Source organism: Dendrobates tinctorius, unplaced genomic scaffold (genome assembly GCF_039654945.1).
Source record: "Dendrobates tinctorius isolate UK_male_01 unplaced genomic scaffold, ASM3965494v1 ptg000070l, whole genome shotgun sequence".
Taxonomy (NCBI): Eukaryota; Metazoa; Chordata; class Amphibia; order Anura; family Dendrobatidae; genus Dendrobates; species Dendrobates tinctorius.
In genome coordinates, this window is record NW_027361738.1 from 81,287,759 (window position 1) to 81,313,801 (window position 26,043).

The 26,043-nt window shown below is 46.4% G+C and overlaps 1 protein-coding gene across 2 annotated transcripts in view; it reads left to right on the forward strand.

The window, feature by feature from the left end:
- Positions 1–26,043, forward strand: part of ANKIB1 (ankyrin repeat and IBR domain containing 1) — a 77,768-nt gene that overhangs the window by 27,120 nt on the left and 24,605 nt on the right. For both annotated transcript variants that reach the window (XM_073581991.1, XM_073581990.1), the window contains exons 3-8: positions 12,817–13,117; positions 14,555–14,737; positions 15,525–15,642; positions 23,401–23,609; positions 23,814–23,902; positions 25,887–26,031. In XM_073581991.1, coding sequence (XP_073438092.1) covers positions 12,817–13,117; positions 14,555–14,737; positions 15,525–15,642; positions 23,401–23,609; positions 23,814–23,902; positions 25,887–26,031 — 1,045 coding nt within the window. The remainder of the gene's footprint in view (positions 1–12,816; positions 13,118–14,554; positions 14,738–15,524; positions 15,643–23,400; positions 23,610–23,813; positions 23,903–25,886; positions 26,032–26,043) is intronic.

Genomic DNA, 26,043 nt, shown 5'->3' on the forward strand with positions numbered 1-26,043 from the left:
CTGTGCCGCCTCCACGTCAGCGGGGCCTGCTCTGGCCTGTGCCGCCTCCACGTCAGCGGGGCCTGCTCTGGCCTGTGCCGCCTCCACGTCAGCAGGGCCTGCTCTTGCCTGTGCCGCCTCCCCGGGACTTCTGGCCAGGTCAGACTTCTTTCCCTTTTAAGAAAGTATTTTTTTCATATTTGTGCAAGTTTGTTTTCCTGGCACAATTCCTCTGAGAGCATGTTTTCCTTGTTTTTGGGACAGACTTAAAGGGGTATTCTCAAGTTTGAAAGGTATCCCTTATCCATGGGATGTAGGATAAGTTCCCAATTGCTGGGAGCTCGACTGATGGGACCCCCACCGATCCTGTAAACTGGGGACTGAAGATCACCGGCTGAATGAAGAGGAGGTTGATCATGCGCATTCCACGCCATTTGTTCTTAACGGTACCTCCGGAGATGGCGGAGCGCTGCGTTCAACTGATCTTTGGCACCCCCGTGAGAGAATGCACCTCCGCTCCATTCAGTGGATCGGTGCGATCCCCAGTGGTTGCACTTCCAGCGATCGGGCAGTTATGCAGTAGCCAATGGGTGGAGGATAACTGTAAACTTTAGAATACCTACAAATAAAACCTATTGATTATTAAGAAAAACCTACTCAGTGACCGTAGATGAAAGTATGACTCTCCTCCAATATAATGTCTGTCATTAGAAAATCAAATGATTTCCTCCATTTCAGCTTTGCTGGGATTGCAGATTTTATGCATCATGTGAAAGTCAAACCACAAACCAGTGCCTTGTGCTCAGGTCTGAAAGGATTTTGTCTTCCGTGGAACATGATGTGAGTTGATTTGTCTATTGTTTTCAACACTTCAAATGAGAATCGCAAACTTGTTAAAGGGAACCTGTCACCAGTTTTTGCCGTTATAAGCTGCGGCCACCGCCTTTCAGGGCTTATCTACAGTATTCTAGAATGCTGTAGATAAGTCCCCGATCTGACCTGAAAGAGACGAAAACTAAGTTTTATTATACACACCCGGGGGAGGGGGGCGGTCTGGTCCGGTCCAATGGGTGTCGCAGGTCTGGGTCCGGCGCCTCCCATTTTCTTGTGATGCCGCCCTCCTGCTTGCGTCATGGCTCCCCGGCATCACGCTCCTGTGCAGGCGTACTTCTCTGGCTCTGTTGAGGGCAGAACAAAGTACTGCAATGCGCGGGTGCTGGGCCTCTCTGACCTTTCCCGGCGCCTGCGCACTGCAGTACTTTGCTCTGCCCTCAACAGGACAAAGAAGTACGCCTGCACAGAAGCGCGATGTCGGGGAGCAGGGAAGCAAGCAGGAGGGTGCCGTTGCAAGAAAATGGGAGGCGCTGGATCCGGACCTGTGTCAGACATCATACTGGACCACTCCACAGGTGAGTATAGTAAGTTATTTTTCTTATCTTTCAGGTCAGATCGGGGTCTTATCTACAGCATTATAGAATGCTGTAGATAAGCTCTGAAAGACAGTGGCCACATCTTATATTAGCCAAACCTGGTGACAGGTTCCCTTTAAATTAGTGCATCCCGATAAGCAGTGAATGAAAATTGGGCAAAATTTTTCTTCACCTCCTGTCACGAGCCTGAAATTTAGTTTTATTTATATACTGTATATAAAGCTGAGAGTGTGTGTGTGTGTGTGTATCAAGCCCCGCCCACTCAGCATAGCCACAGGGAAAGAGCCCCTGGTCCAAGGACACCCGACAAAGCTCTGCTGCAGGGACCCTCTGATCCCATGTATACAGGGTTACTATACTTCCCCCTCTGATGTGATAAAAGACCCTGCTTTGTGACGCAAGCTGACACTTCTACTCCAGCACCGTCACAGCCCTGCATCTGACTCATCCTCCCAAGCACGTGGTCACCTGGTCGTGACATCATCACAGGTCCTTTAGCTGCCCAGGATCTCGCATCTACCGAGAGTCCAGGCAGGGAAGAGAGGGAAAAAATCGGCGCTGTCTTCCTGGTAACACTGCCTGCCACTGTGCTGAGCTGCAGAAAAATGCTGTGTATAAAGGAGGAGCATGAGGTGCAGGAGGAGGCTGTGTAAAATGAAGGAGCAGCAGTAGGAATAAAGCCCCTTAACTGCCGCCGTTATTTGTTATAACTCACCACAGTTAGTTACTATGCCCGAGCAACGCCGGGCTCTTCAGCTAGTGATACAATATTGTTATTTATCAGCCATGTAGTAAAATATCCCTTTGTATTAGACAAACCAGGTTAAGGAAAACGATACAGCTGCTTGTAAAGGGTTAATCTGCTAGAGGAGGACATGGCTGCTTGTAAAGGGTTGATTTACTAGAGAAGAATGTAGCTGCTTGTAAAGGGCTAATCTGCTAGAGGAGGACGTATCTGCTTGTAAAGGGGTAATCTACTAAAGGACAACGTAGTTTCTTGTAAAAGGTTGATCTGCTAGAGGAGGACATGGGTGCTTGTAAAGGGTTAATCTGCTAGAGAAGGATGTCGCTGCTTTAAAAGGGTTGATCTGCTGGAGGATGACGTAGCTGATAGTGAAGAGTTAATCTGCTAGAGGAGGATATAGTGGAAAGGAAGATTGTGACGGAGTTTACCTTTGCTTTACCTTTCAGCAGCACAGATCTCCCCTGTGTTTCCATGCTGCACAATCAGTCTCCCCACATACAGTTGTATTTCCCATCTCAGGAGGGGCAAGCTGATGTGTAGAACCTCCAGTGATCACAACGTGTGGATGTATGGCGGTCACCTGGACAGGAGCTGTAGACATGTTGACCTGAGAAAACGGCCTGCATAGGATCTGCAGCATCTGATGGGGCAGTATTACCTATTGTACTATGTGTATACAGGTTCTTAGGAGGGATTTATTTTTGCCATTTATACATTTATGCAAAAAATGATCGCCTGGGCTAGGAGGCCTTTGTAAATGACTGCCTTGTAAACCTCCGATCACCTGATCGCTGACTCCCGCATTCCTCTGTACAGTGTAATCTGTGTTCGCTATGTTTCCATTATTCATTAATCTCACAGAACTCAATGCTCCTCTCTCTGTAATTAGAAGACTATTATTTAGGACACTAGCCGATTTTAAAGGGGTTATCCCACCAGCGGCATCTCCCCTGTCACTACGATCGGACCACCGCCGATCATGGAAATGGGGGTCACAGAGCAGCAGCGTTTCGGAACTGCGATCGCCTTCAGTCTAATGGTCGCACTACCCCTTCATTCACACCGGTCAATGAGACCCCTGCTCTCTAGACTAATAGGGGCCCAGCCTTTGGTCCGCCACCAGTCATACATTTTATCACCTATCCCATTCATCCGTAATGTATACAGTGGCATGTAAAAGTTTGGACCCCCCTGGTCAAAATTACATTTATTGTGAACAGTTAAGTAAGTTGAAGATGAAGTGATCTCTAAATGGGCTGATGTTAATGATGACACATTTCCTTTGTATTTTAGGCAAAAAAAATACACATTTTTTTTATTTTTTACATTTTAAAAATAACCAAAAGAAAAATGAGATGATGCAAAAGTTGGGGCACCCTGCATGGTTAGTACCGAGTAGCGCCCCTTTTTGAAAGTATCACAGCTTGTAAATGCTTTTTGTAGCCAGACGAGTTTGTTTGATGGATTTTCATCCATTCTTCCTTGGAGAATTCCTCCAGTTCTGTGAGATTCCGGGTCGTCTTGCATCCTCTGCTATTCTGAGGTCTAGCCTCAATGATATTCAGATCAGAGGACAGTGAGGGGCATTGTAAGACGGTCAGCTTGTGCCTTTTGAGGTCATCTATTATGGATTTTGATGTGTGTTTAGGATCATTATCCATTTGTAGAAGCCATCCTCTTTTCTCCTTCAGCTTTTTTACAGATGGTGTTATGTTTGCACCATGAATTTGTTGTAATTTCATTGAACCCATTCTTCCCTCTACCCGTGAAATGTTCACAGTGCCATTGATTGCAGCACAACCCCAAAGCATGATTGATCCACCCCCATGCTTAATGGTAGGTGAGATGTTCTTTTCCTGAAATTATGTGCCCTTTTTTCTCCACACACTCTTTGATCATTGTGTCCAAAGAGTTCTATTTTTCCCTCATCGGTCCACAGGACTTGTTTCCAAAATGCGTCAGTGTAGATGTTCTTTAGCATACTTGCTAAATTTTATGGAGAGGACACAGAGGAGGTCTTCTTCTCATGACTCTTCCTTGCAGGCCATGTTTGTGCAGACGTCTCTAACAGTAGAACAATGTACCACAACTCCAGAGTCTGCTAAATCTTTCTGAAGGTCTTTTGCAGTCAAGCTGGGGGGTTCTGATTTGCCTCTCTAGCAATCATGTGAACAGCGCACTGAAATGTTTCTTGGTCTTCATGACCTTATCTTGACCTCCACTGTTCCTGGTAACTGCCATTTCTTAATTACATTTTGAACTGAGGAAAGGGCAACTTGAAAACGCTTTTCTGTCTTCTTATAGCCTTCTTCTGCTTCGTGGGACTCCAACATTCTCATTTTCAAAGTGCTAGGTAGCTGCTTAGAAGCCACGGCTGATGATTTTTGGTACAAAGTCAGAGGAGGCTGGGTTTTTGTAAAATGGGTACATTTGCATCACCTGGCCTTGCCTAACAATGATAGTGAAATAGTTTAAAAGAAAGAAAAAAAAAAATATATATATATATATATATATATTATACACTTTTGTTTCTTGCCGAAAATACAAAGGAAATGTGTCATCTTTAACTTGAGCCTTTTTGGAGATCATTTCATCTTCAACTTGCTTAACTGCTCACAATAACAGTAATTTTGACCAGAGTTGCCCAAACTTTTACCTGCCACTGTATTGTTGCATGGATACCTTTTTTTTTTTTTTATTTTTTTTTTTTTAAAGGGTTTGCATACATTTTCAAAAATTAACTCACTCTTCAAAAAAAAAAAAAAAATGGAGCCACACTGGTCAACAGGTTGTGTGTGGTATAGCAGGTTTACTGAAGCGAATAAGGTTGCTCTGCAATAACACAGACCACACGAGTTGTTGTGTGCACTAATGGTTGGTACGTTCTGTTACAATTTGGCAGATGGTCAGAGCCGATGACAAAGTAAAAATTTATCTGTCACCGGCTCCTTGTAAAACATCCACGTTGTACATTACTGGCGTAGCAGACCTGCTCGTACCTGCACCTTGTTTACCAAGTGGATTCACTCGACTTGTGTTTTTAAGACCTCGTGATGAAATGTCCTTTGTACTTCACCATCGTATTATTATATTATATTACTGGATTCATGCTTCAGTGCAGAACGGAAAATAACAGCCAAATATAGAACAACCTTACTGTTATAGATAAGCCAGTATTATCGTAGTAATATTTTTGTACATAGGGGCAGTATTATAGTAGTTATATTCTTGTACATAGGGGCAGTATTATAGTAGTTATATTCTTGTCCATAGGGGCAGTATTATAGTAGATATATTCTTGTACATAGGAGCAGTATTATAGTAGTTATATTCTTGTACATAGGGGCAGTATTACAGTAGTTATATTCTTATATATAGGAGCAGTATTATAGTAGTTATATTCTTATATATAGGAGCAGTATTATACCGTAGTAGTTATATTCTTGTACATAGGGGCAGTATTATAGTAGTTATATTCTTGTACATCGGAGCAGTATTATAGTAGTTATATTCTTGTACATAGGAGCAGTATTATAGTAGTTATATTCTTGTACATAGGGGCAGTATTATAGTAGTTATATTCTTGTACATGGGGCAGTATTATAGTAGTTATATTCTTGCACATAGGGGCAGTATTATAGTAGTTATATTCTTGTACATAGGGGGCAGTATTATAGTAGTTATATTCTTGCACATAGGAGCAGTACTATAGTAGTTATATTCTTGTACATAGGGGCAGTATTATAGTAGTTATATTCTTGTACATAGGGGCAGTATTATAGTAGTTATATTCTTGTACATCGGAGCAGTATTATAGTAGTTATATTCTTGTACATAGGGGGCAGTATTATAGTAGTTATATTCTTGTACATAGGGGCAGTATTATAGTAGTTATATTCTTGCACATAGGGGCAGTATTATAGTAGTTATATTCTTGTACATAGGGGCAGTATTATAGTAGTTATATTCTTGTACATAGGGGCAGTATTATAGTAGTTATATTCTTGTACATAGGGGGCAGTATTATAGTAGTTATATTCTTGTACATAGGGGGCAGTATTATAGTAGTTATATTCTTGTACATAGGGGGCAGTATTATAGTAGTTATATTCTTGTACATAGGGGCAGTATTATAGTAGTTATATTCTTGTACATAGGAGCAGTATTATAGTAGTTATATTCTTGTACATAGGAGCAGAACTATAGTAGTTATATTCTTGTACATAGGGGCAGTATTATAGTAGTTATATTCTTGTACATAGGGGCAGTATTATAGTAGTTATATTCTTGTACATAGGGGCAGTATTATAGTAGTTATATTCTTATATATAGGAGCAGTATTATAGTAGTTATATTCTTGTACATAGGGGGCAGTATTATAGTAGTTATATTCTTGTACATAGGGAAAGTATTATAGTAGTTATATTCTTGTACATAGGAGCAGTATTATAGTAGTTATATTCTTGTACATAGGAGCAGTATTATAGTAGTTATATTCTTGTACATAGGGGGCAGTATTATAGTAGTTATATTCTTGTACATAGGAGCAGTATTATAGTAGTTATATTCTTGTACTTAGGGGGCAGTATTATAGTAGTTATATTCTTGTACATAGGGGCAGTATTATAGTAGTTATATTCTTGCACATAGGGGCAGTATTATAGTAGTTATATTCTTGCACATAGGGGCAGTATTATAGTAGTTATATTCTTGTACATAGGAGCAGTATTATAGTAGTTATATTCTTGTACATAGGAGGCAGCATTATAGTAGTTATATTCTTGTACATAGGGGCAGTATTATAGTAGTTATATTCTTGTACATAGGAGCAGTATTATAGTAGTTATATTCTTGTACATAGGAGGCAGCATTATAGTAGTTATATTCTTGTACATAAGAGCAGAACTATAGTAGTTATATTCTTGTACATAGGGGAAGTATTATAGTAGTTATATGCTTGTACATAGGGACAGTATTATAGTAGTTATATTCTTGTACATAGGAGCAGAACTATAGTAGTCTGCCCTCCTCCCCCAAAACCAACTTCTCCACCATTACAGAAGATCAACTCTCCACTCTACTCTCAAGATCACATCTCACTACCTGTGCACTTGACCCGATCCCATCCCACTTCATCCCAAACCTCACCACAGTCTTCATCCCAACCCTAACCCATCTCTTCAACCTATCACTAACAACTGGTGTTTTCCCCTCAAGCTTTAAACATGCCTCAATCACACCTATCCTCCAAAAAGCCCTCTCTTGACCCATCCTCTGTATCTAGCTATCGCCCTATATCACTTCTCCCCTATGCCTCAAAACTACTGGAACAACACGTCCATCTTGAACTATCCTCCCACCTCTCTTCTTGCTCCCTCCTTGACCACTTGCAATCCGGCTTCCGGCCACACCACTCCACTGAAACTGCCCTAATTAAGGTCACCAATGACCTACTAGCCACCAAGGCCAAGCGACACTACTCTGTCCTCCTCCTCCTGGACCTGTCCTATGCCTTTGACACAGTGGACCATTCCCTATTACTACAGACCCTCTCATCTCTTGGTATCACAGACTTGGCCCTATCTTGGATTGCGTCATACCTAACAGACCGGACATTCAGCGTCTCCCACTCACACACCACCTCCTCACCGCGCCCCCTATCCATCGAAGTCCCGCAAGGTTCAGTCCTAGGGCCCCTGCTCTTCTCCGTTTACACCTTCAGCCTCGGACAGCTCATAGAATCTCACTGCTTTCAGTATCATCTCTATGCTGATGACACACAGATCTACATCTCTGGACCAGATATCACCTCCCTACTGAACAGAGTCCCTCAATGTCTGTCTACTATTTCATCCTTCTTCTCCGCTAGATTTCTAAAACTTAATATGGACAATATTAATCATCTTTCGCCCATCTCACGTGACCCCCCCCCCCCCCCCCCAACGGACCTATCCATTAAAGTAAATGGCTGCCCACTCTCTCCAGTCCCACAAGCTTGCTGCCTCGGGGTTATCCTTGACCCTGATCAAACTTTCAAACCACATATCCAAGCCCTTTCCTCTTCCTGCCGACTTCAACTCAAAAATATGTCACGGATCCGTACATTCCTCAACCAAGAATCTGCAAAAACCCTAATCCATGCCCTCATCATCTCCCGCCTTGACTACTGCAACCTCCTGCTCTGTGGCCTCCCCTCTAACACTCTCGCATCCCTCCAATCTATTCTTAACTCTGCTGCCCGACTAATCCACCTGTCCCCCCGCTATTCCCCGGCCTCTTCCCTCTGTCAATCCCTGCACTGGCTCCCCATTACCCAAAGACTCCAGTTCAAAACCTTAACCATGACATACAAAGCCATCCACAACCTGAGTCCTCCATACATCTGTGACCTAGTCTCCCGGTACTTACCTACACGAAACCTCCGATCCTCACAAGATCTCCTGTACTCCCCTCTTATCTCCTCTTCCCACAATCGCATACAAGATTTCTCCCGCGTATCACCCCTACTCTGGAACTCTCTACCACAACATATCAGACTCTCGCCTACCATGGAAACCTTCAAAAAGAGCCTGAAGACCCACCTCTTCCGACAAGCCTATAACTTGCAGTAACCACCGATCCACCAAACCGCTGTATGACCAGCTCTACCCTCGCCTACTGTATCCTCACCCATCCCGTTGTAGATTGTGAGCCCTCGTGGGCAGGGTCCTCTCTCATCCTGTACCAGTCGTGACTTGTATTGTTTAAGATTACTGTACTTGTATGTATTACAGTATGTATACCCCTCCTCACATGTAAAGCGCCATTGAATAAATAATAATAGTTATATTCCTGTACATAGGGGCAGTATTATAGTAGTTATATTCTTGTACATAGGGGCAGTATTATAGTAGTTATATTCTTGTACATAGGAGCAGTATTATAGTAGTTATATTCCTGTACATAGGGGCAGTATTATAGTAGTTATATTCTTGTACATAGGAGCAGTATTATAGTAGTTATATTCTTATACATAGGGGGCAGTATTATAGTAGTTATATTCTTGTACATAGGAGCAGTATTATAGTAGTTATATTCTTGTACATAGGGGCAGTATTATAGTAGTTATATTCTTGTACATAGGGGCAGTATTATAGTAGTTATATTCTTGTACATAGGGGCAGTATTATAGTAGTTATATTCTTGTACATAGGAGCAGTATTATAGTAGTTATATTCTTGTACATAGGAGCAGTATTATAGTAGTTATATTCTTGTACATCGGAGCAGTATTATAGTAGTTATATTCTTATATTCTTGTACATAGGAGCAGTATTATAGTAGTTATATTCTTGTACATAGGGGCAGTATTATAGTAGTTATATTCTTGTACATAGGAGCAGTATTATAGTAGTTATATTCTTATATTCTTGTACATAGGAGCAGTATTATAGTAGTTATATTCTTGTACATAGGGGCAGTATTATAGTAGTTATATTCTTGTACATAGGAGCAGTATTATAGTAGTTACAGTATATTCTTGTACATAGGAGCAGTATTATAGTAGTTATATTCTTGTACATCGGAGCAGTATTATAGTAGTTATATTCTTGTACATAGGAGCAGTATTATAGTTGTTATATTCTTGTACATAGGAAGCAGTATTATAGTAGTTATATTCTTGTACATAGGAGCAGTATTATAGTAGTTATATTCTTGTACATAGAGGCAGTATTATAGTACCGTAGTTATATTCTTGTATATAGGAGCAGTATTATAGGTATTATTTTTAATTCAGAGTAATTTGCGTTTTTCCTCCATTTCTCATGTAAGATGCATTGAAACTGTTCAAAAATTAGATAAATATTTAAATGATATCTCAGAATAAAAGTGATCCTCAGTATGTGAACATCAGCGTTACTGAGCGGCTGGAAGCGTGTCCCTACGTTGGCACGATACAGCTTTGGGAATTGAAGAGACGGAGCAAAAGATTCATTAAGATCAGCAATGTGACTTAAGGGTAACAAATAAGTGCTTTTTTTAGTCCGTGATTTCAGCTGCCTGATGGGAAATCTCTAATATAAAGTGAAACCTGTCTCAAGTGAACATTTTGAAAGAGACTTGAGGATTTGTAAAAAAAAAACAAACAAAAAAAAAACCCCTCTTGAATGCAGTGACGTTCTGCAACTTTTCAGGTATAATTTGTTTTAATTCCTTGCTGTTTTCAATACTTTTTTTTTTATTTTTGCTGTAAGTGAATAGCACCCTCTTGTTCTATTCAGAGGCAGTTATCCTGTTTATTCCTGGTCTCATCCGGGGCAATGGTACAGTTGTATCCAGTGTTGTCTGTGCTGATGCATTGTTAATAATCACCAGCATTATCCGTACTCGATACAGTTGTATCCACTTCCCTTACCCCTGTTTTTTTAATATTTCTATAAACCTCTTATTCCCTTACTCTATTCCCTTGGGTCAATGAATTAATAGATTTCCTAACCCTTCTATAGACCTACGGCCTTCCATTTATGGGAAATTGATTTCCGTTCCGTGGGCTCTTTTCAGCTTTCTAACCTCTATTTTGTTGGTCTCCTTTCTCTAGAAGCCACATACAATACAATATTGCGTTGGCTTTTGATGCAGCTGACTGGCATTGAGAACTCGAATTTAAGTTCCTTATGAACCCGTTACGCCCAGATCTCTGAATCCTCACCCGATGAGGATCCATTCAGGGTAGAAATATATCAAATATCATAGAAAAAGTCATGATGTCTACTTTATATGTTTTTAATACATATTGGGCTCCAGGAAGCTGAGATATGAGGAGCTTTCTGGTTGGGTCCTCAGAATGCAAAGCTCTTTAAAGTCCAAGTCACGGTTTCCATCTGTGATTTGGGCAGTTGTCTTAGGCACCCGACAGCCTCAGTTGACTCCCATCAAACAGGCCCCAGTATCTCAGCTTCCCAGTAAGGCCCTGAGATTGGAGTATATGGTTGTTGCCCATGAAGGTACAGTTTCTGGTTTAGAGTCTAGGAACGATGGGCGCCCAACATCTACTATTGCAAGCAGTTTGATTGGCAGCCAGTCTTCGCAGCGACGTTCTTCTCTGAATGCCGGTTTCCTCTTCATTCCTAGTCTTGGATATTTAGTCCAAAGCAGTCATTTTTTTCGGATTCGGGTTAAATTCCCTTAGTCGCTAGGCAAAAGCACAAAAGACGACATTGAAAGACTGAGGACTCTGAGATTAAACCTAGAAGCAAAACTTCGTAATTCTTCTTGTTTTGGCCATTGATATGCTAATGGATTTAGTCTTCCACCAAACTTTGTAAGAGTCGCCTTAGCGCAAGACTAATGATGTGAGCGGCGGCTGCTGGTGTGTGTGTATAGGATTACAGCGAAGGGTATAAAAGAAACCTTATCTGCTGTTCGGGCTCATTCGTGAAACCATTGTTTTACTTTTTCCGTAATGGAGTTTTCTGCTGCGTTCACATCCAAAGCTGCATGCAAGATTCCACTTATTTTCTTTTACCACTGTGACATTCGCTATCCCTTCAACAAACTTTACATGAATCGATAGAACAAGCTATTAAAATAAACTTTGCAACGTAGCTTCTCCAAGAAATATACTTAGTTCTCCACTTCTGAGCCACTTCTTTTCCCCCCTTAACAGCTTTCTGAACACATAATTGACTCTAAAAAAAATGCCTCCAATCCTTCATGGTCAAAGCAACAAAGATTGCAGCCAATTTATGGAGGGGTGAAGCACTTTCTAGTTAATTTTTTATTGCAACTTACTGCTGGATTCACAGTTACAATGCTCAGTGATGTATAATGTCCTCCATGCTGCCTCAGCTGTTGCTTCTGAACATTTGCTACATACAGACAACAGAGAAGGAATCCCTCATGTCTGTGTGCGCTATAGAGCCTGCAAACAAACATGAGGGATTCCTGCTCTCCTGTGTATGGGAAACATCATAGCAGCTAGTCTCTACCCACCAGCTCAGAGGCAACAGACAATGAGTCTCTGCAGTGATGAAAATTGGAGAAAAGTGATTAGATCTCCAGACATCTTCTTTTTCCTCATGTAGGGGAATAAATGGCCTGTCGCCTAGGAACTACAATCTCCATGTGGCTGGTTGTAAGTCATAATGGTCCAGGAAAGTCCTGTAGATGTTCAAAGATGCATATGTTTATTAGGAGGTGGACATTGGAGTTGGGCCTTATTTGGCTTTGTTTCCAGTCTATTGGGAACCCAAAAAGGAGGATTGTCTCTTGATCGAGATGCTGGGATGTTAAATTTTATGGAGGAAAAAAAGCTCAGAATCACTTAAAAAGTTGACCAAATGTGTTCTTTAATTTGGGTGGACTTCTTTAAGATTCTGTCTCTCAGCTAGTAGGTGAAGACTGTCTGCCATGATGTCTCCCATACACCACACACACAGACCTGTGGGATTCCTTCTTTCCTTTATTTACGTAACACATGATCCGAAGCAGCAGTAGCATGGAGGACACAATACAGAAGTACTGAGCAGTGTAACTGTGCATTCAGCACTGAGGGGGAGATAAAACACGTACAGTATGTGGTGGTGTGATAGTTCTTTAACTTTAAGTCCAATTATATGCATTATTCTTTTGCACAAGGTCCATTTCTACTGTTATAGATGCTCTTTGCTCTTTATTCTTGCAGGTCATTTCTCTTTGGGAAGGATGGAAATCCAAACAAGCGCAACATCCACAACGAAAGTTCTATGCACTTGCTCTGTATGGGATTCCACCTCATGATCTCTGAAGGTGCTTTGGATCATCGCCTACCCAGACTTGGAGATGACGATCGCAAAAGATCTGAATGTTTGCGGATGATCTTAGAGTGGAAAGGGGCAAAGCTTGACCACGGGGAATATGAGAGGGCTGCTCTTGATGCCACTGACAACAAGAAGAATACACCCTTGCACTATGCCGCCGCTTCAGGGATGAAAAATTGCGTAGAGGTAAACTGCATTAGACTCTTGGGGAAAGAATACATTAAGCCCTAGGTTTGGAGACTGGGGCAATTGTCTAATGAGAGGTGGAGAAATCTGAGATGGTCATCAATATGGTGGTAGAAGTCCTCCTACTCTTCAATTTACCAGGTGGCAACTGAGCAGCTTAGCGTTGGCTTTTGGTCCAATTTTGCTAATCCAATGTTACCTCACGAGCAGGTGAATATGGTGCTATGTAAGGAAACAAAACCAGATGTCCCCAGCGTTCCACTTGTGTACGGCCAACAATTAGGAAAAACGTATGCCTTTTGATTCATCATAGGTCCCATCCTTGGTGTGAACCACCACACAACGTTGGGTAAATGTCTACTCGTATTAAATATGTTTTCCTACACATCTCTTCACTTGGTTGCTGTATTTGTCCAACACTTTTGGCTGTGTTCAGTAAGCTCACGATGTTGGCAGGTAGGTTACCAAATCGATCTACTCCTGGCCTCCTAAAAGAGTCAAAAAAAAACAGTCATTGGCTATCCTCTGTTAGATGCTACGCCAACATCCAAGGAAAGCCACCAGAGATCCGAGGAGGGAACCCTGAAAAAAATGTTCCCGTCTTTGGACACTCCTACATCTGGCCCATACCTACTATCCTCTTCTTGAGAGGAACATCTAACCAGGGTTTCAAGGGCCAGAGGAGAAGATGAGTTGGGTCCTGCTCTCCCAAAAAAATGTTTGTGTATGGAGCTATGGACAGAAACCGAGCTCTCCGTATAAATTCAGCTCCACGATGGGATCTCTTATAACTCCGCTATAAGCATGGGAAGTGATGTTGGTGTTGAAGATCTAGACCTCCAAGATGACGAAGGGTTTTAGTGGAGAACGCACATGAGAAAAAGAAAGATATGGAAACTTTCTTCTCTTCTTCTCCGGAGAGGGTTTTTGTGGCTACTCTTATTGGTTTTTCTCTTCTTTTTTTTAATTCCTAATGAACCAACCTACAAGTTTTCACTTTGAGATCGTAGTGTTCATCTTCCGAACATTGATGCTTCCTTCTTTAAGGCAGTTGAACGTTTTTATTATTTTTCTTCTGTAATTGGTACATAAAGGGGGAGAAATTTTTTTTTTTACGTCCATTTTGCTTTCGGCCGTTTTGCTGTTGCTCCAAATTTTATCAAAATGTCACACGACGTGTATGCTTTTTGCGCCACCCTTCCTACAACAGTGAGGATTGCAACTTTTTGATGCCAGAAAACTAGAAAAGAAATCAATTTAATAAATTCACATATTTTGCACAAAATATTTGCATAAAATTTTGACTGGAAATTAGACTCCAACCCTAACCTGCGAAGAAAACGCCCATGGGGTAATAATAAGGCGGTTTTATTGGTGAAATTGTGCCAGAATTCTGCAGATTTTTCCTGAAGTGTCTTTCTGCCCGTCTTTCCACAGCTGCTAGTGAAGAACGGAGGAAACCTTTTTTCTGAAAATGACAATAAGGACACCCCGTGCGACTGTGCCGAGAAGCAGCGCCACAAAGATCTGGCCCTAAAGCTGGAGTCTCAGATGGTCTTTTCCAGAGACCCCGAGGCAGATGATATAGAGGCGGAGTACGCTGCATTAGACAAGAGAGAGGTGAGTGCAGCTCTGGAGTATAATACAGGCTGTAACTCCGGATCAGTAATGTAATGTATGTACACAGTGACTGCACCAGCAGAATAGTGAGTGCAGCTCTGGAGTATAATACAGGATGTAACTCAGGATCAGTAATGTAATGTATGTACACAGTGACTGCACCAGCAGAATAGTGAGTGCAGCTCTGGGGTATAATACAGGATGTAACTCAGGATCAGTAATGTATGTACACAGTGACTGCACCAGCAGAATAGTGAGTGCAGCTCTGGAGTATAATACAGGATGTAACTCAGGATCAGTAATGTAATGTATGTACACAGTGACTGCACCAGCAGAATAGTGAGTGCAGCTCTGGGGTATAATACAGGATGTAACTCAGGATCAGTAATGTAATGTATGTACACAGTGACTGCACCAGCAGAATAGTGAGTGCAGCTCTGGAGAACAATACAGAATGTAACTCAGGATCAGTAATGTAATGTATGTACACAGTGACTGCACCAGCAGAATAGTGAGTGCAGCTCCGGGGTATAATACAGGATGTAACTCAGGATCAGTAATGTATGTACACAGTGACTGCACCAGCAGAATAGTGAGTGCAGCTCTGGAGTATAATACAGGGTGTAACTCAGGATCAGTAATGTAATGTATGTACACAGTGACTGCACCAGCAGAATAGTGAGTGCAGCTCTGGAGGATAATACAGGATGTGACTCATTTAACCATTTGTTCATGCTTTCACTATACAAAATTCTTTGCTTTTATTTTATTTTCGGTCCCTTTTCAGCCTTATGAAGGGCTGCGGCCCCAGGATTTACGGCGGCTTAAGGACATGTTGATCGTGGAGACGGCAGACATGCTGCAGGCCCCTCTGTTCACCGCTGAGGCTTTGCTGCGGGCACACGGTAATTCTAGATCATACTTGGCCATTGTGGCGCAGTGTTGGTTACATACAGGAGACGTGAGCGCTCGTGCTTCGGTTATTAGTGCATCTCGAGTTCCTGAAGGGAGGATTATAGGGGGAGCACATCGGTGGTGAATTCTCCCGGTGCCACAAGCTGAATCTTTGCACAGACCGTGTGGATCTTGTGGAAACGACGCCCCAAGTGTAACTGAATATGGAGGCTGATCTACAAGTGTGTGCATTTCTTTTCACCCCGTCGTCTTTAAGTTTACTGGAAATTCCAGTAGTCGGACCACCACTGATCAGTTTTACATCACTTTAGCTCATAATTTTTTTAAAAAAAAACTCCTCGATGTGCTGCTCACTGCCTGGGGGCCTCGGCACTATCTGTAAATACAGATTTTTTTTCTTTTTAAAGCTGGGGCTGGTTGTCTGGGTCCGTATGCCTCTGCTCACAGCCTGTCCGTCTGGGCCCACAGACGTGTCGCTCACTTCCTAGTTGTCTGAACCTTTGAGCATGCTGTTTGCTTTCTGGTTGTCTTGATGCCTGGGTGTATCACTTACTCTGTGTATATCTGGGCCCTCGGACATGTCACTCGCTCCCTTCCTGTCGGAGCCCTCGGGCGTGTCGCTCGCTCCCTTCCTGTCGGAGCCCTCGGGCGTGTCGCTGGCCCCCTGCCTGTCTGGGCCCTCGGGCGTGTCGCTGGCCCCCTGCCTGTCTGGGCCCTCAGGCGTGTCGCTGGCCCCCTGCCTGTCTGGGCCCTCAGGCGTGTCGCTGGCTCCCTTCCTGTCGGAGCCCTCGGGCGTGTCGCTGGCCCCCCTGCCTGTCTGGGCCCTCGGGCGTGTCGCTGGCCCCCTGCCTGTCTGGGCCCTCAGGCGTGTCGCTGGCCCCCTGCCTGTCTGGGCCCTCAGGCGTGTCGCTGGCCCCCTGCCTGTCTGGGCCCTCAGGCGTGTCGCTGGCCCCCTGCCTGTCTGGGCCCTCGGGCGTGTCGCTGGCCCCCCTGCCTGTCTGGGCCCTCGGGCGTGTCGCTGGCCCCCTGCCTGTCTGGGCCCTCGGGCGTGTCGCTGGCCCCCTGCCTGTCTGGGCCCTCGGGCGTGTCGCTGGCCCCCTGCCTGTCTGGGCCCTCGGGCGTGTCGCTGGCCCCCCTGCCTGTCTGGGCCCTCGGGCGTGTCGCTGGCCCCCTGCCTGTCTGGGCCCTCGGGTGTGTCGCTGGCCCCCTGCCTGTCTGGGCCCTCGGGCGTGTCGCTGGCCCCCTGCCTGTCTGGGCCCTCGGGCGTGTCGCTGGCCCCCTGCCTGTCTGGGCCCTCGGGCGTGTCGCTGGCCCCCTGCCTGTCTGGGCCCTCAGGCGTGTCGCTGGCCCCCTGCCTGTCTGGGCCCTCGGGCGTGTCGCTGGCCCCCCTGCCTGTCTGGGCCCTCGGGCGTGTCGCTGGCCCCCTGCCTGTCTGGGCCCTCGGGTGTGTCGCTTGATGGCTCCCTGGGCATCCGGAAATACACAGATTCTTGCAAAATCAGCCTTTTTTTGAACATCCAATTTTTGATCCACCGTTTGCCTCTGGGATCCGGCCCCGGATTCCGCAGAAGAAAGAGAATACAGGTTCAATTTCTGTAGCATTCAGTAGATGGAGGGGGGTAATGAGGCTGTGGAGGAAGCAGTGATGATCCTGTGGTCACAGGGCTGATACATGACGCGGCTGCACATTGCTGCCTTGTAGCCCGGAGCGTCAGCGGCGTGCGGAGACGGATCGTCACACGTTGCTCTAGTGACGTTGCGCTACCCAGTAACACATTTGGCTGCCCATCGCCCATCTGTCCGGGGCTGTGCCCGTCATTAGAGAAGGATGGTACTGGTGTGTGACGCCTCGCTGCTCGAGGAGGAATGGTAGTCATGGATCGCTTCTCGGGGGGGTATTTTCTCCCAGAGATATTATTTAGGAACTCTATAGGGGATCTCCACTCCCATCAAGAACCCTCAGGGATCGCTTTGACAGCATGTGTTTTGTTTCTACAGCGCCAACCACTGGCGAAATAAAGCATTACACTACATATAAATTTATGTTGGGGACAGTAGCAGATCTAGTGCCGATCACTGCTGAGTAACCATTTAAATGCCACTGTCAATCACCGGTCTGCACTACGGGATTTCATTTGCAAAAAATAATACCTTAAATTAAGTTTTCCCCCTGAAGGGTCTCGCGTTTCAACGGCTTAAATATATTTCCACAACCATACAGAGCTGGCAGACGTATTCTCGTCTAGCGATGAGCAGGCATCGGGGCTTATTCTGGAGATGTTTTCTATTCCGGCCTTGCAGGAATCCGTCTTTTCTGAAGAAATTGTGATAATTTATTACCTGTCTGTAAATATAGTTCTGCTCTATATATAATGGATTGCCTCCCAGAATGGAAGCAGGTACAGAAGTACCAACACCGCGACCAGCGGCTGATTCACGCCTTTCTCTAAGACTTGTTTATAGAACAAAGAAGTTTCCAGCTGGTAAATGCAACCGGCGTCATGTACTGTATAATGCGGCCGATGTGACGGGTTATCAGAGCCGCTGCCAGGATGATTCCAGGAGGTGGGAGCAGCAATCATGTGCTAAGCGTTATCTGTACACTGCCTATTGTATATAGTGCGGCGGGGTATACGGTCCACGCCTGTCTGTATAGCACATGGAGGAAGATGGCGAGGAGCCGGTATGTTTCTGTTAATGAATAGCATGGCAAATAACAGTGTAGACTGACACTTGCACAGCCTGCAGGGATCTGGTTGATTGCAGGTACCTAGCGGATCAGACCTGCGGAACTGATTGAGGTGACAGCTCTATTGCTCTTGTACAGTATTGGGGCCATCTGTGGTATCAGAGCAGAGCTGTTTGCTCTGAACTAATCAGATTTTTACTCCTTACTATGTACTTTCCTTGTATTCTGTTTCCCCCAAATTTAGAGAGTCTGTAGTTCCATACTGTTTCTTTACACTAGAAACAGCTGCCTCCCTCCCCCCAAACTTTCTCCCCTTCCCCCATCCTTTCTCCCCTTCCCCCATCCTTTCTCCCCTTCCCCCCATCCTTCCTCCCTTCTCCCAACCATCCTTTTCCCCTCCCCATCCGCCCTTTTCCCGCTCCCATCGGTCCTTTTCTCCCGCTCCCATCCGCCCTTTTCCCGCTCCCATCGGTCCTTTTCTCCCGCTCCCATCGGTCCTTTTCTCCCGCTCCCATCGGTCCTTTTCTCCCGCTCCCAGCGGTCCTTTTCTCCCGCTCCCAGCGGTCCTTTTCTCCCGCTCCCAGCGGTCCTTTTCTCCCGCTCCCAGCGGTCCTTTTCTCCCGCTCCCATCGGTTCTTTTCTCCCGCTCCCATCGGTCCTTTTCTCCCGCTCCCATCGGTCCTTTTCTCCCGCTCCCATCGGTCCTTTTCTCCCGCTCCCATTGGTCCTTTTCTCCCGCTCCCATTGGTCCTTTTCTCCCGCTCCCATCGGCCCTTTTCCCCTCCCCATCCATTCTTTTCTCCCGCTCCCATCGGCCCTTTTCTCCCGCTCCCATCGGTCCTTTTCCCCTCCCCATCCATTCTTTTCTCCCGCTCCCATCCATCCTTTTCTCCCGCTCCCAACCATCTTTTTTCCCGCTCCCATCGGTCCTTTTCTCCCGCTCCCATCGGTCCTTTTCTCCCGCTCCCATCGGTCCTTTTCTCCCGCTCCCATCGGTCCTTTTCTCCCGCTCCCATCGGTCCTTTTCTCCCGCTCCCATCGGTCCTTTTCTCCCGCTCCCATCGGTCCTTTTCTCCCGCTCCCATCGGTCCTTTTCTCCCGCTCCCATCGGTCTTTTTTCCCCTTTCTGCAATCCTTTTACCCCTCCACATCAAACCTTTCCACCCTTCAGTCCTTTTCCCCCACCTCTTCTCTTTCCCTGTACTGATTTTTGTGAGAAGCTGCAGCCGCATCCCCCTCCTCTCTATTTGCTGGAGCATGTAGCAGTAAGGGTGCAGTAAAGTGGGAGAGATGCCACGTTTTCCATAAGTTACAGTAAAGTTGTATATTTTGATGAGTGCTGCTGATTCATATAACATTATAACCTTCCTGACTGAGTCGCTGCGCGCCCCTGCATCATATTAGGGGTCTTACTCTGAAGAGATTGCATCGGTTTTTCTCGCAGCACGCGCCTATGATTACCTCTGATCGGCTGCTCACGACGTTCCCGTAAATAAGACATTATATTGATGGCCGCTATTAGCAGGTCTATTTAGGCTGTCATTGAGAATTTCTGTGGCGATTAGTCGTCAATGTTGATAAACGTTATTAATAAGTCTTCCTGACGGCTGCTGGCAGCCGCTCGCCCATCTGTCTTCAGAGATTTCGAAATTGCAAGCAGATGGCAGAACGTGGCGGGTCTCGTGCCAAGTGGAGTCAAGTCTGGTTCACACTTTATTTTATTGTCATGTCTTGGCAAATGAGAACATTTATTTTTAAGTAAATCTTTGATTTATGGGAAAGCCTGAGAAAAACTTTAGAGAGTTTTGCGTCTGTGTCCAGATATTGGTTCCAGCAGGTATCAGTGGGATAAAATGGGCAAACAAAGATGAGAGAAGCACAGGAGTCCAGATGGACGGCTGAACGTCTGTATAGAGCAGGGGTCCTCAAACTACGGCTCGCCGGCCACATGCGGCCCATCGAGGATATTTATCCGGCCCGTCTCAAGGGGCCCCGTGCAGCTGTTCCTCCTACATCGGCCCCTGGGCCTGGCCGACATTGAACTTCACTACAGTTTAATGCCGGCAGGCCCTGTAATCGCGGGCAGAACGACGAGGCGGCGAGGAAAGGCAGTGCGCTGCCACTCTGGAAGACTTGCGGCCCTCAGTATGCAGCACAGACGACGTGATTGTCATCACGCTACCTGCACAGCCTGATGATGTCACAATGCCTGTGCCAAAAGAAGACTGAGTCGAGCGGGCGCCTCTTCAGAGCAGTGGGGGACATAGCGAGTACTGTTTTTTTGTTTTTTTTTTACGCCGGGTCCGGTCTATCATGCCTATTGGGGACTATGCTGCCTATTGGGGACATTTACCTGCCAATTGGGGACTATGCTGCCTATTGGGGACATTTACCTGCCAATTGGGGACTATGCTGCCTATTGGGGACATTTACCTGCCAATTGGGGACTATGCTGCCTATTGGGGACCGTTACCTGCCTATTGGGGACTAAGCTGCCTATTGGGGACTATGCTGCCTATTGGAGACATTTACCTGCCAATTGGGGACTATGCTGCCTATTGGGGACATTTACCTGCCAATTGGGGACTATGCTGCCTATTGGGGACCGTTACCTGCCTATTGGGGACTATGCTGCCTATTGGGGACTATGCTGCCTATTGGAGACCTTTACCTGCCAATTGGGGACTATGCTGCCTATTGGGGACATTTACCTGCCAATTGGGGACTATGCTGCCTATTGGGGACCATTACCTGCCTATTGGGGACTATGCTGCCTATTGGGGACTATGCTGCCTATTGGGGACATTTACCTGCCAATTGGGGACTATGCTGCCTAGTGAGGACCGTCACCTGCCTATTGGGGATTATGCTGCCTATTGGAGACCTTTACCTGCCAATTGGGGACTATGCTGCCTATTGGGGACCTATACTGCCAATTGGGGACATTTACCTGCCAATTGGGGACTATGCTGCCTATTGGGGACCTTTACCTGCCTATTGGGGACTGGCCCCGTCGTCGGTGTGGAGGGGGGCGTCCTGGCCCCGTCGTCGGTGTGGAGGGGGGCGTCCTGGCCCCGTCGTCGGTGTGGAGGGGGGCGTCCTGGCCCCGTCGTCGGTGTGGAGGGGGGCGTCCTGGCCCCGTCGTCGGTGTGGAGGGGGGCGTCCTGGCCCCGTCGTCTGTGTGGAGGGGGGCGTCCTGGCCCCGTCGTCTGTGTGGAGGGGGGCGTCCTGGCCCCGTCGTCTGTGTGGAGGGGGGCGTCCTGGCCCCGTCGTCTGTGTGGAGGGGGGCGTCCTGGCCCCGTCGTCTGTGTGGAGGGGGGCGTCCTGGCCCCGTCGTCTGTGTGGAGGGGGGCGTCCTGGCCCCGTCGTCTGTGTGGAGGGGGGCGTCCTGGCCCCGTCGTCTGTGTGGAGGGGGGCGTCCTGGCCCCGTCGTCTGTGTGGAGGGGGGCGTCCTGGCCCCGTCGTCTGTGTGGAGGGGGGCGTCCTGGCCCCGTCGTCTGTGTGGAGGGGGGCGTCCTGGCCCCGTCGTCTGTGTGGAGGGGGGCGTCCTGGCCCCGTCGTCTGTGTGGAGGGGGGCGTCCTGGCCCCGTCGTCTGTGTGGAGGGGGGCGTCCTGGCCCCGTCGTCTGTGTGGAGGGGGGCGTCCTGGCCCCGTCGTCTGTGTGGAGGGGGGCGTCCTGGCCCCGTCGTCTGTGTGGAGGGGGGCGTCCTGGCCCCGTCGTCTGTGTGGAGGGGGGCGTCCTGGCCCCGTCGTCTGTGTGGAGGGGGGCGTCCTGGCCCCGTCGTCTGTGTGGAGGGGGGCGTCCTGGCCCCGTCGTCTGTGTGGAGGGGGGCGTCCTGGCCCCGTCGTCTGTGTGGAGGGGGGCGTCCTGGCCCCGTCGTCTGTGTGGAGGGGGGCGTCCTGGCCCCGTCGTCTGTGTGGAGGGGGGCGTCCTGGCCCCGTCGTCTGTGTGGAGGGGGGCGTCCTGGCCCCGTCGTCTGTGTGGAGGGGGGCGTCCTGGCCCCGTCGTCTGTGTGGAGGGGGGCGTCCTGGCCCCGTCGTCTGTGTGGAGGGGTGCGTCCTGGCCCCGTCGTCTGTGTGGAGGGGGGCGTCCTGGCCCCGTCGTCTGTGTGGAGGGGGGCGTCCTGGCCCCGTCGTCTGTGTGGAGGGGGGCGTCCTGGCCCCGTCGTCTGTGTGGAGGGGGGCGTCCTGGCCCCGTCGTCTGTGTGGAGGGGGGCGTCCTGGCCCCGTCGTCTGTGTGGAGGGGGGCGTCCTGGCCCCGTCGTCTGTGTGGAGGGGGGCGTCCTGGCCCCGTCGTCTGTGTGGAGGGGGGCGTCCTGGCCCCGTCGTCTGTGTGGAGGGGGGCGGCCTGGCCCCGTCGTCTGTGTGGAGGGGGGCGGCCTGGCCCCGTCGTCGGTGTGGACGGGGGCGGCCTGGCCCCGTCGTCGGTGTGGACGGGGGCGGCCTGGCCCCGTCGTCGGTGTGGACGGGGGCGGCCTGGCCCCGTCGTCGGTGTGGACGGGGGCGGCCTGGCCCCGTCGTCCATGTTGAGAAGAGCTGCCTGGTCACATCGTTCTGGTAGAGGGAGGCAGCCTTGCCCTGGGGTCTATATCTATAATTGGGTCTTCTATGTGGTCTGTAGTCATACGTGCTACCTGCTATAGTTAGGTTTATTGAAGATGTACTTTTCCTCCCTGTGTTCTTGCCCAATAATGACATGATATTAAGATGACTTTGCTCATCCTGACTGTCCCAGTCTACATGGCAAAGCTTTTAAGTGATGTACCGAAAATAGGAAGCATCCATATACTGTGTTCCAGTGTGCAGTGTAAAAACTAGTATTTCAAGATTTGGATAAATACATCTATAAAAGGACAGCTTTCATGTTCTTCAAGGAATTGTCCATATATTGACCTTCATTTACGGGGAATTTATTTTGTACATTTATTTTGTAATTTTCCTCTCGCACAGTATATTCTGTATACCTCTATGTACTGCTCAGTGATATATGTAATCGCTATATTACTAATAGGAGTGTGCCATGAATGTTTTCCTATTACTTTTTTCCTTTCTTTCATAGATTGGGACAGGGAAAAGCTACTGGAAGCCTGGATGTGCAGCCCGGAGAATTGCTGCCAACGATCAGGCGTTCAGATGCCCACCCCTCCACCCAGCGGATATAATGCCTGGGATACACTCCCTTCTCCGCGCACACCACGTACAACCCGATCATCGGTCACCTCCCCAGATGAGATCAGTCTATCTCCCGGGGACATCGACATGGCTCTGGTCCGTATCAAGTAATGGAGTCAAGGGTTGGGGGAATCGTCACTGCCATCTTCTTATGATTGGTTATAAGATTTTTTTTTTTTTTTTTTTTTTTTTTACATGAAATCGAAAGGATGTGCTATAAAAGTTTATCACCTACCCATTTGAAATGACCTATTTCATAAATAAATATTTTTTTTATATTCCCTAAATATTTTTGCTCAGTGTGGCATCTGCATGTGCAGCATCTCTGTGTTTGAAGATCCAGTGGAGATTCCATGTGGACATGAATTTTGCAGGACCTGCTGGGAATCGTAAGTATAATTTTAATATGAATTTTATTATTATTACCGTATATATATATATATATATATATATATATATATATATATATATATATATATACACACATTTTATTTTTTTATTTTATTATTATTTTATTTATTTTTTTTATTTTATTAGTTAACATTAGTTGGGAGCAGCAATTTGCTTCCTCAAGGGCCGTCATGAACAACACTAATTAAGCCTGGGAGGAACTAGAGGGCGGGGCGGTATCTTTAGAACCAATCAGGAAGGCTGAATGGGTGGTGGGTGGAGCAACACTGCCTTTTGATGTTTTTGATTTTCAGATTTAACTATTAAGATTTATAATTTAGCTTTTTACATTCTAACTCTTAATGCCTTTACATATTTAGCATTCGCTGCCAGTACTTATAGATATGACCTTAGAATTTTTTTTTATTTTTTTTGTATATAGTTTTTTGGAGAATCTTGTATTTATCCGGCAGGTGACAGTAAAATAATAATGTGCCGTTTACATGGACCTGGATACACAATACTGACTTTCCATATTGGCATCTTGAAGCTTAGAAACCATTTATTCCAATGTTATTGAAAATTACACTTTTTATTTCACAGTTGCGTGTTTTATTTCAAGGTCTTTGAAAGCAATAAAATGCTAAAATGTCGAAATTCCTTGGGGAAATTTGTCTATTAAATACAGAAATAAAATGTAATTTTCGGGCTCAATCCTTCGACAGGCTCCTCCTGTACGGGAATGTAAAATCCCTCTTCCTGGAGTAAAATAATGAATTATTTACTGGCAGAAGGAATGAAGGTAACCGGGCTGCCAAGTCACCTGGGGTAGGCGGTTTCTACATTAGACGTTAAGAAGTTTCCATCACCTTTGCGAGCTATGTCTACCAGTAGTTGGATGGTATAGACAGGGTTAACAGGAAGGGGCCTCGCATTCTGGACCCTTATTCATTAGCTCAAGATCCTCTCCCGTTCTGGAGGACTCGCCGTGTCCGTGCATCACATGGACAAGCCTATTGGTTTGAATGAAAGCTTGTAATGTAATTCTTCATTCCGCCTGCGGAGGCGCTGCAGGGATATTAAACACTCGCCACCAGGTTCCACCACAGTCGACCGTTAGGGATCCGAATCTTGATCAACAGATAACGCAGAAGAGATTGAAAAAACGGTCAGTGTACGTAAAAAAAAGGCGTAAAAGGAAAAAGTGAGATCGGGGAACTGGTTGAACCTTTTTACGATCGGCCATCCTTAACCCCTTCTCGACACCCGCCGAACATGTATATCGCAGGCTCAGGAGCGGGAGCTCTCTGCATCCATGATGGGAGCCAGCTGTGTTATACAGCCAGCATCCGTTCTTAACTTGCTCTGATCGCTGTTAATCCTTTAAACGCTGCTGTCAATCGCTCAAAGGGGCATTTAATTGTGACCGCGGGTATTCAGCGCAATTTTAAAGAGCCCGCTCCACACAGGGTAGGTGTCTAGCAGCTGTGTTGTACAGCCGGCTCCTGCCTCTGACAGCAGTAATCAGAGCTTGCTCTTGTAACTGGGGGCCTGCTCAATGTCCCATCATTACTTTTGGATTGTGTTTGAATTTTTTACATTTTTTTTTTTTTTTAAGTTACTGGCTGCAAAAAAAGTCAGCCCAAACGTTTTTTTAAATAAGAGTAATGCAAGAAAAAACTAATGTAAAGTTTTGGTTTTACCAGTATTGTACTGACCTGGAGTATCGTGGTTCAGCTTGTAAAGAATTGAATGTTGGACTTTCTGATGGGGCTATAAAGTGAAAATTCACTCTGATTGGTGGGAGTCCTGGTGCTGACACCACCATTGATTGCGAAACACAGGGGCAGACGTGTTCGCTGATCACTGTGATCGCCGCTGATCCTCTGGTGGGCGGGACTAGCGTAGCGATATATGGTCCAGACTGTATAGATGCTGGTGGACACTTTACTTGGCTCCTGATGGTTTTCTTTTACTTTTTAGGTTTCTAAACCTTAAAATCCAGGAGGGCGAGGCCCACAACATCTTCTGTCCGGCTTATGACTGTTTCCAGCTGGTCCCTGTGGAAGTAATTGAAAGTGTGGTGTCTAAGGAGATGGATAAGCGCTACCTGCAGTTTGACATAAAGGTGGGGTACCGC